Source organism: Chiloscyllium plagiosum, chromosome 41 (assembly GCF_004010195.1).
Source record: "Chiloscyllium plagiosum isolate BGI_BamShark_2017 chromosome 41, ASM401019v2, whole genome shotgun sequence".
NCBI classification, from domain to species: domain Eukaryota; kingdom Metazoa; phylum Chordata; class Chondrichthyes; order Orectolobiformes; family Hemiscylliidae; genus Chiloscyllium; species Chiloscyllium plagiosum.
This window is the reverse complement of record NC_057750.1, coordinates 10,438,510-10,449,701: the sequence shown is the minus strand read 5'-3', so window position 1 is coordinate 10,449,701 and position 11,192 is coordinate 10,438,510. Positions and strand designations below refer to the sequence as shown.

The 11,192-nt window shown below is 46.8% G+C and overlaps 1 protein-coding gene across 1 annotated transcript in view; it reads left to right on the top strand.

Annotated features, from left to right (window-relative positions):
• LOC122542705 (reticulon-2-like) overlaps window positions 1-11,192 on the top strand; it is a 41,987-nt gene that overhangs the window by 15,014 nt on the left and 15,781 nt on the right. The window contains exons 3-4 of the mRNA XM_043680684.1: window positions 4,086-4,889; window positions 7,861-8,226. Coding sequence (XP_043536619.1) covers window positions 4,086-4,889; window positions 7,861-8,226 — 1,170 coding nt within the window. The remainder of the gene's footprint in view (window positions 1-4,085; window positions 4,890-7,860; window positions 8,227-11,192) is intronic.

Genomic DNA, 11,192 nt, shown 5'->3' with positions numbered 1-11,192 from the left:
AATCAGTATCCTGTTCCTGTCTTATCTCCATAACCCTTGATTCCACTATCCTTGAGAGCTCTATCCAACTATTTCTTAAACAAATCCAGAGACTGGGCCTCCATTGCCTTCTGGGGCAGAGCATTCCACACACCCACCACTCTCTGGGTGAAGAAGTTTCTCCTCATCTCTGTCCTAAATGGCCTACCCCTTATTTTTAAGCTGTGTCCTCTGGTTTGGAACTCACCCATCAGCGGAAACATGTTTCCTGCCTCCAATTTACACCTCCAATTCTGGTGTCATTAGCAAACTTGCTAACTATACCTCTTATGCTCTCATCCAAATCATTTATATAAATGATGAAAAGTAGTGGACCCAGCATCGATCCTTGTGGCACTCCACTGGTCACAGGCCCCCAATCTGAAAAACAACCCTCCACCACTACCCTCTGTCTTCTACCTTTGAGCCAGTTCTGTATCCAAATGGCTAGTTCTCCCTGTATTCCGTGAGCTGAAAATGTCGTGAGCTGAAAATCTAGATAAATGTGAGGTGCTGCATTTTGGGAAAGCAAATCTTAGCAGGACCTATACGCTTAATGGTAAGGTCCTAGGGAGTGTCGTAGATAGGATGAGCAGCATCTCCAGCATCTGCAGACCTCACTTTCTCCTGTATTCCATGAGACCTAACCTTGCTAACTAGTCTTCTATGGGGAACATTGTCGAACACCTTACTGAAGTCCATATAGACCACATTTACCGCTCTGCCCTCATCAATCCTCTTTGTTACTTCTTCAAAAAGCTCAATCAAGTTTGTGAGACATGATTTCCCACGCACAAAGCCATGTTGACTATCCCTAATCAGTCCTTGCCTTTCCAAATACATGTACACCCTGTCCCTCAGGATTCCCTCCAACAACTTGCCCACCACCGACGACAGGCTCACTGGTCTATAGTTCCCTGGCTTGTCCTTACCACCTTTCTTAAACAGTGGCACCACGTTAGCCAACCTCCAGTCTTCCGACACCTCACCTATGACTCTCAATGATCCAAATATCTCCGTAAGATGCCCAACAATCACTTCCCTAAATTTCCACAGAGCTCTGGCGTACACCTGATCAGGCCCTGAGGATTTATTAACTTTTATGCGTCTCAAGACATCCAGCACTTCCTCCTCTGTAATATGGACATTTTTCAAGATGTCACCATCTATTTCCCTACATTCTATATCTTCTATATCCTTTTCCACAGTAAATACTGATGGAAAAGTACATGGAAGATATAGAATGTAGGGAAATAGATTTGTGTCTCAGATTTTTGCCCCTAAAGTTTTTCCCACCCCGATATTAAACTGATTAGCTGTCATAACTGGGCCTCTCCGACCCCATCTCCCGGAAGGATTACGAAGTCGTGACTACAGCCTCTACAATTTCCACCTCTGCTTTCTTCAGCAACCTGGTGACTTATTCCACCTGGACCTAGTGACTTTCCCACTTGGAGCTCTGTCAGTTGTTGAATTACATCCTTATTATCTACTCTTCTTCTTTCCAATTTCTCTGCGACCTCCTCCTTCACTGTAACATTGGTAGCATCCCCATATTTTCATAAAGACAGGTGCAAAGTACTCATTCAGTACCACAGCCCTCTGTCTTTGAGGTCCTTAATTGACCCCACTCCTCTTTTGACGACCATTTTATTATTTGTATGTTTATAACATTCTTGAAGGGAGGGCTTGAGACATCCCTGCCCCCCGAGTCTGAAGCTCTGGGTTTAAGTCCCACTCCAACACTTGATGTCCAGGGGAGGAAGGTTCGCAATGTGTTCAAACAGATCGATTATCGATGTGTAAATCTTTCCAAAACGCAGCAATGGCAACATGGGGTAACAATGGGAGTGATTACTGCTCACCATGTGATGGAAAGGACACTGGTGCCCCCACCATCACTATTCATAGCTCCTGAAGACCGCACACATGTAAAAGAGAACCCAGATACCTTGAGGAATCCAATTGGATGTTCAGTGTGGATCTGTTTGATGCCAACAGCATGGAGTTTGATCCCCATTATAAATTGAGAACTGCATCCTTGGAGCATGCAGTGTGTGGGTCAGAACTGAGGAATTAGCACATGCTTTAATATTTGCTGTTAGTCTGTTCTAATGCCTTGTCTTTCGTCTTTTTTCTTTCTTTTTGTTAATTCTCATTTGCAGCTCCATGCTTGGAGAGGAAATGGTGCAGTAGCAATGTCAATGGGTTAATTATCCCCAGAGAACAGGGTTCAAATCCCACCATAAGAGGGGCATTTTAAATTGAAAAGCTAGTCTAATAATGACCATGTAACTACTGTCAATTGTTGTTAAAATCCATCTGGTTGGCTAATATTCTTTAGGGAAGTAAATCTACCATCTTTACCTGGGTTAGTTGACATGTGACTCCAAATCCACAATGATGTGGTTGACAATTAACTGCCTTCTGGGCCAACAACACCCACATCCCATGCTGCTCAATTCTCTACAGTATTAGGAATCTGATATTCATCTTGAGCTTCCATTTTCTGTAGCATTTTAATATGTCTCATCCAGGAAGCTCCAGCCTTCCCTTGTCCAAAGTTCGGAATGTATCTCATTGATGTCTGGACTGCCTCCTCTCTGAAAGCCTCCCATTGCCCATTTAATGAAATGCTCATCCTCGAATCAGAACAGGGATTGAACCCCATGCGGTTGGCACCAAACAGTTCTACATCGAACATCCAATCAAATTTATTGGCTGCTTTCTACCTGCTGACCTTACTGTCCACTTGATCCAGGCCAGATCACTAAAACTAACCCTCTCTCATTGAGAACCCCCCCCCAATGAAATCGATCTTTGTTCTTTTCCACAACTGTCACGTTCTGTTCAGCTGTCATCGAATTGAATGGAGAAGTAGGCGAGACAGGCTGAATGGCCTACAGTCATTCTGCTATAACGCATGTTTCATCAGCATGAATTGGCCACGATGCGATTGACGAATTGTGGATGTTGTTTGGATAACACAAACTTTCCACCAAACGGTTTTCCATTAGCGATCTTCCACAGTGGGACTTTCCGTAGCGGTATTCCACAGTGGGATTTTCTATAGCACAGGGTTGCAGAGGAACACAACTGTTGCATTCGGTGGTGATTAGGCAGCATTTGGAAATGGAAGGAAGAAGCTACAGTTGGATGGGATGGAGTGATACGGGGTTTAGATCAGAGTGGTGCTGGAAAAGCACAGCAGGTCAGGCAGCATCCGAGGAGCAGGAAAATCGACGTTTCGGGCAAAAGCCCTTCACTATTCCTGATATATTTCCAGCACCACTCTAATCTAGATTCTGATCTCCAGCATCTGCAGTCCTCACTTTCGCCTGGAGTGAGTCAGCAAGGGAGAGTGGAGAATACCGCAAGATGATGATTTTTGGGGGAACACGGGGTGGGCAGGTGGGACTGAAAGATACAGTGAGCAGGTGCTTCTCCTGTGCTGTTATCACAAATATCCGTATTCCGCCCACAAACCCGGCATGGCCCATTGACATGGCGATCCTGATAATGATAACTTATAACAGCTAATCTAAAGATGGATCTTGAAGATTTTGTAGGATGGGGCTGTTGGATTTGAGAACGCTACATTGGGATGAGACGCTACATTGCCATGGTTAGTTTGATGATTAAAGAGCCAAAGTGAGTGTGGTGTAAATGGACAGGCAGTGACCAGGCAGGTTTCCTATGCAACATGGATTGCCCTTCTCGAATTGCCCCGACAACATGGGGGTGAGCCACTGCTGTTCCTGTGGTTACAGGGCACCCACAGTGCTGCCAGGGAGGGTGTTCCGGGATTTGGACCCAGCGAAACTGGAGGAACGGCAATGTATTTCCAAGTCAGGATGGTGAGTGGCTTGGAGGGGATTGTGCAAGTGGTCCCCTTGTTCTCTGAGATGGATTGGGAAGGAGGTGGGTTGGTGGGATTGCTGAATAGGGAGATGGTGGGCAGGTGAATCGATCTATCTGCCGCGCTTGTCTTGGCTGGCCGCATGTTCCCTCTGCTCTGTGTCCTAGTGGAATACTCAGGGGTTTTCCCTGCTTTCCGACCTGCCCAGGTGCCAGTGAGGATTTCTTGGAACCACAGACCGCGCAGGAGCATTCCGATGACGATCTGCTGACCGACAGCTCCCTGTACTGGGGGACACCCCGGCAGATGTCCCTGGAGTCCATGCTGTCCTGCGGAACTCCCCTGGGCCAGCAGCCATCCTGCTTTCCAGGGGGTTTCCCAGGCAGCGGCTCCCCAGAGCTGCCAGTGAGGGGCTTGGGGGAGGCCACGCATAGCCCTGGAAGGAAGAGACCCTCAAAGTGCGACGCAGCCCAGACAACAAAAGAGAAATGTCCAGTGCCGAGGGGGATGGTCCACACTGAGACGATCGAGACCTTTCTAGCGGAGGAAGAGGATGAGCTGGAGGGCTATCACGTTCATGTTGAAGTGGCCGGAGGACATTGGCACCGTGTGGAACAGGGGACAATGCCTCAGCTCCCGGACAGCACTGATGGACATCTCTTGCAATCTAGCTCAGTGATCCTAGCTTTGGAAAGCATCCCAATCCACCGAGCTCCTGAGGAGAGCACAGCGTCGGAATCGAGACTCGAAACGGAAGAGGGTCGATCGGAGGGCAGCCCAGAGCTTGGGTTTCTCCGGACGGAAGATTCCGGAAGCCAGAAGGACGCAGAGGTATTTGAAGCACAGACTGTGGAGGTGGAGACTGACAGTGGAACGTGGACAGAGGACCTTTACTCTGACCAGACCGAGCCCACTCGGCGACAGGAGGCGCTACTGAGTAGCAACCCTGATGTGGAGTCGATGACTGAGGAAGAGGGAGCACCTTCAGACTCCTCTGCGCAGCCTTTCACAGGTAGGTCTGGCCAATGGCTCATTGCAAACCTCAGCAAGTTACACTGGGTGTGGGAAAGATAGCCATAAACACATATTCCGGGGAAGGAGGGTTGGGGGGATGGGTGTGGGTGAGGAACCTCGGTTATCCAAAGGATACGGGTGGGGAGTATTTCGTGTGGTTCATTGAATTCCGGACAATCAATGCCGGGTAACATAGTTAGCCGTGCATCGGGACCTAGCAATCTTGTTCGGATAATCCGAAATTTGGTTAATCGAATGCTGGATAATCGAGGTTCCTTTGTATCTGAGATAGTCACAGGCTTCTAAAATTCAGCATTTGATTGGACACAACATATTGGGCTTGTTTTGTGTATTCATGCAGAGTCAGATTATTCAGCTCCTGACAGAATCAAAACTGAGCTATTCCACAGTTCACAACAGCTCTTGATGGAAGTCAATGCCTTGATCTAAAGAGATCGTCTCAAATCACATGGCTTGGCTGTAATAAACCAATCAGGTAAACTCATTTCCAGGACAAGGACAGCACAGGGTTAGATACAGAGTGAACCTCCCTCTATACTGTCCTCCATCAAACACTCCCAGGACAGGTTCAGCAAGGGATTAGATACAGAGTAAAGCTCCTTCTACACTATCCCCCATCAAACACTCCCAGGACGGGACAGCACAGGGTTAGATACAGAGTAAAGCTCCCTCTACACTATCCCCCATCAAATACTCCCATGACAGGGACAGCACGGAGTTAGGTACAGAGTAAAGCTGTCTCTACTCTTTTAAATGGAAAGCAAAGTTACCTTTACACCATCCCTATCAAACACTCCCAGGACAGGTACAACACAGGGTTAGGTACAGAGTAAAGCCCTTATACTCTTTAAAACTGGAAGTAAACCTGACTCTACACTGCAGCCATCAAATACGCCCAGGACAGATACAACTTAGAGTTGGATACAGAATAAAGCATCCTGTACTCTCTTAAACAGAAAGTAAAGCTGTCTCTATACTGTCCCCATCAAACAAACTCTGTGGTGTACCTGTCCTGGGATCGATTCAGAATAGTGGACTTAAAGCAACATCATTTCCATACTCAGTAAGGAATTTCTCTATTGCTGTGGAAGTTGGTCAAGTGGGTATTCCATAGCCTCTAGTACAGGGAACGCAGTAGGATGGCTGCTGGATAATTGTGCTCACTTGGCTTTCTGTCCTGGCTCTGTCACAACGTGAGGAGCAAGGGAGAGGGTCAGAGGCGCTGGGACAGCAGGCAGTGGTTAGTTGAAGGGAGGGGCCCAGCCAGGTTTCAATGCCTCATGGATCCCACAAATCCCCTCTTCTCCCCACAATGGTCCCTTGTCAATGGGGATCAGTGGCTGTTGAATAGAGGCAGGAAATTGTGGCTGATTTTGCACGCCTCCCCCAGCTTCAATCCAATGGTCCTGAGTTCCTTATCACCTCTCACAGCCCACTGAGGTGTCAGTAAGTCCATTCTCCACCCTTACCTCCAAGACCAGTAAATACAGTAATTAGACAGCCAGAATGAGTAGACTAGGGGTATAATGAGACATGAGTAGGAGAGCAAAACAATGAGGATCACATGGGGTCACTCAGGCCTGAGGAAGGGTCACTGGATCCAAAACATTAACTCTGATTTCTCTTCACAGATGCTGCCAGACCTGCTGAACTTTTCCAGCAATTTCTGTTTTTGCATCACCTACGGTGTCCATCACGCCTCCTGTTCCACTGATATCGCTAGCATTGAATATACCATAATAACTGAATAATGCAGACCAGGCTGTTTTACATCCATTTCTAAGTCCAATAATGGGAATGTCACTGGACTTGTAATCCAGAACTCCGTGCTAATTTTTAGGGGACATTCGTTTGAATTGTTCAGTATTGGAATATTGTATGCAGTTTTGGTCTCTTCATCTGAGGAAGGACATTCTAGCTATAGAGTTGTGTAACAAAGTTTTATCAGACTGAAACTTGGGATAGCAAAACGAAAGAAAGACTGGTTCAGTTAGGACTATATTCACTTGTGTTTAGAAAGATGAGGAGGGAATCTCATAGAAACCTATAAAAATTCTAACAGGACTGGACAGGATAAATGCAGGAAGGGTGTTTCCAATGACTGAGAGGTCCTGATCCACTGGTCACAGTCTAAGGATAAGGGATGGGCATTTAGGACTGAGGTGAGGAGAAATGTCTTCACCCAGAGAGTGGGGGAGCCTGTGCAATTCTCTGCCACAGAAAGCAGTTGAGGCCAAAATATTGAATGCTTTGAGAAGGAGCTAGATATAGTTCTTGGAGCTAAAGGGATCAAAGATTATGGGGAGAAAGCAGGAGCAGGATCAGATTTTATGGTTCAGCAGGCTCAAAGGACCGAATGGTCTACTCCTGCCCCTATTTTCTATGTTTCTATGAATCTCTCCATGGCAGGTGAAATCTGGAATTAAAAACTCACCCAATAGCAATATCTAGCCATTCTTATAAAATCTCATCCAGTTCACTAATGTCCTTTAGGGAAGGAAATCTGCCATCCTTACCTGGTCTGGCCCACATGTGAATCTGGGACCACAACAATGTGGTTGACTCTTAACTGCCCTCTGGGTAACTAAGGATGGGCAATGAATGCTGACCTAGCCAGTGACATCTACAGCCTCACAAGAATTTTTTTTTTTCAGAATTCACTCTCCCACTTCCCTTGGCATTTGCAGGATCATTCACTCAGGTAAATCCCTGGTGAGCTCCCTTTGATGGCTCTTGGTGTGATATGATCATAATTACAAACACAAGTGTGTCTCAGTCAGGTGCACTCCCTCCCTCCCTCCCTCAGGTTTGCTTATTCAACACTCACTCAGAGCAGCACCATGAGCTTGCTTGTATATACATCCTGTGGCCTGTCCTGGAAGCTGGACAAGGCTACAGTCACACAGGGCGTAAGAACATTAATAACAATCCCTGTTTCTCATTTACAGAAGCTGAGGGTATGGCGGTTGAGCTGGAAGTGATGGGAGCAGCAGAAGACAAGATGGCGACAGGATCAACAGAGAGTTTGACAGACACAGTCGAAACAGTCAGCTCGAGAGACGGGCTGGAGCCTGTGGGAGTGGGCAGAGTAGAAGCCATGTTGCCCAGAGGATGTGACTGCTGCGTTTACACAGATGATGCCATTGTTTGCCAACACTCACTCACCCCGGTCACAGTGCCAAGTGCGAATGAAACTCAGGAAGTGACAGATGAGGAGACGCAGGCAGACAATTGGCAGTCACCATGGCAACCCAGTGCCTTCGACCAATCAGATCATCCCAAATCACAGAACTCGAAGGCAGTAGACCAATCAGGTAAATACGTTCTCAGGCTGAGACAGCATGGGGTTAGATACAGCGTAACGCTTCCTCCTCTTTTAAACTGAAAGTATAGCTCATTGACATTGTCCCTTTCCAACACTACCAGGATAGGTCAACACATGGTTAAATATAGAGTAAAGCTTCCACTACACTGTCCTTATCAAACACTCCCAGTACAGGGTAAAATACCTTCTATACGTTCCCCATCAAGCACTAAATTCCAACTTCAGTTAGTGCCTAAGGAACTGAATTCTAAGGAAAGTCACTAGTTATATCAGACTGTACATGAAGGTGAAGTAATCCTTTATGCTTTATGACAAACCTCAGCTTTCATCACATTATCCTGGTCAAGCTCCAATTCTTCATGATCCGTTAACTTCACCTTAACAAATCTCTGTGTCTTTACTTAAACCAAATCTGTATCCCTCATCACCCTCACTTCTGCTAACCTGCATTAGGTACTGGATCAGCTCCATTTTAAATTTAAACTTTGCATCCTTGTTTCCAAATCTCTCCCTGACTTCAAGCTCTTTCCTATCTCCATCACCCATTCCAGACCCACACCTCCCTGTCTCTGTCACTCTCAGACATTCACACCGCACAGTCACTCCCTCCAGACCCACACACCTCCTTGTCTCTGTCACTCTCTCCAGACCCACACCCCTCCCTGTCTCTGTCACTCCCTCCAGACCCATACACCTCCCTATCTCTGTCACTCCCTCCTGAGCCATAAACCTCTCTGTCTCTGTCACCCACTCTAGACCCATGCCTCCCTGTCTCTGTCACTCCCTCCTGAGCCATAAACCTCCCTGTCTCTGTCACCCACTCTAGACCCATGCCTCCCTGTCTCTGTCACTCCCTCCTGAGCCATAAACCTCCCTGTCTCTGTCACCCACTCTAGACCCATGCCTCCCTGTCTCTGTCACTCCCCTCCAGACCTACACAATTCCCTGGCTCTATCACCTCCTCCATATCCACTCCCCTCCCTGTCTGTGTCACTCCCTCCACACCTACACCTCCCTGTCTCTGTCACTCCCTCCTGACCCACACTTCTCCCTGTTTCTGTCACCCCTTGCAGTCCCATACCCCTCCCTATCTCTGTCACTCTCTCTAGCAGTGCAGATTCAGGTATACTGTGTGTGCAGTCTGGCGTCAGTCTGGATCAGGTACATATTGTGTTCATTTGATAGGAGATTTAGTGCCTCAGTATCATTTATGGCCATTCAACCCATCAAGTTCCCTCATAGCAATCCAAGCAGTCCTACTCTTTCACATGATATCTGTTTGACTGAATTTGATTGTATTTCCTTCCAATGTCCTTTTGAAGTCATTGATATTCTGCACTTTACTGGAGTGATCTTTGGGAAGAGGGACTGCTCCTATACTGAGCAATGGAGACGCTGTGACTGTACTGTTCAGGATGGAGAGGGATACAGAAGAGTTGGTCTGATTTACATGTTCATGAATGACTCATCAGTAGAGTATATTAGGAAAAACTGCAGTGTAGCTGGAGAGTGAAGGATTTATGGTCAGGAGCAAAATAATTAGAGGTAGCACAAGGAAACTTTTATTTCACACAGAATATTGTTGCACTCTGGAATGTACACCCTGAGAAAAAAATGGAAGCAGATTCTAGAGTAGAAACATGGAAACTAGCAATAGGCCATTTGGCCCTTCGAGCCTGCCTGCTATTCAGTATGATCATGGCGGATCCTCTATCCTAATGCCATATGCCTTCTTTCTCTCCATATTCCCTTGACATCTTCAATATCTAAAAAAAAATCAGTCTCTTTCTTGAATATGTCTTGGAATACATTCAGTGTCTTGGCCTCCATAGTCATTAGTGATAAAGAATTCCACTGAGTAAAGAACTCATCTCAGTCTAAATGGTCTCACCTATATCCTGAGACTGTGAGGCCTGGTTCTGAATTCCCAAACCATAAGAAAAAAACATCCTTCTTGCATCCGATCTGTGCAGGTCTTTTAGAATGTTATACATTTCAATTTCCTGACCCACACTTCTGCCTGTTTCTGTCACTCCTTGCAGTCCCATATCTCTCCCTATCTCTGTCACTCTCTCTAGCAGTGCAGATTCAGGTATACTCATCCTTCTGAACTCTAATTGGTGAAATACTAATGAAGGGAAAGCACTGACAGAGCTTTGAGTTTTGACTGAGGGGATGAGATTAATTTCTACTCAAGAGCTGGCTCAGATTTGATGGGCTGAACAGTCTCCTTCCAGACTTTATCACTCCATCCCTAACAGGGCTGTGGATGTACCCAAAAACCACCCCAATAGACTGCAGTGCTTCAGATAGGCAGGTCACCATCACCTTCTCAAGGGGCAATCATAGACCGGCAATAAATGGTGGCCCAACTGGTGATGCCCATGTCCAGTTAAGGAATGTGCTATCTGTCAAGGTTTGGCACTGAAAGAGTTACACCACTCAATGAAGTGTGTTGCTGGGCAACGCTCCATCTGCAGTCTCATTGGTTATGGAGGATACTGCAGCATTTAGAAAGCTGGCTGGTCCCTCCCGACTGTATCACAGGATCAGGAGGGGAGAGAGAGAGACCTGCCTTACCCCAACTGTGCAGAGGACCACGCTTCAGCTACAATCCCCGACACAGACTGGTGATGGAGATCAGGTCCGAATGTCCAGGGATGGAGAGTGTGTGGAGCTCGTTTCTCTGTAAAGAAAAGGGTATTGAATGCTGCTTACTTCCCAGGGTCAACCCTAAATGCTGCTGGCAGGTTGTGGGGAGGGAGAGGAAGGTGTGGAGAAGAGGAAAGAGGCAGACAAAGGGAGAAACAGAAACAGACAGGGGCGTGAGGATAAAGAGTGAGGCAAAGGGATGGAAATTAGACAAAAAGCAAGACAGAGAGAAAGGCCAAGAGAGAAAGGGAGACACACACACACATACACACACACACACACGAGGGAGACAGAGAGAGAGAG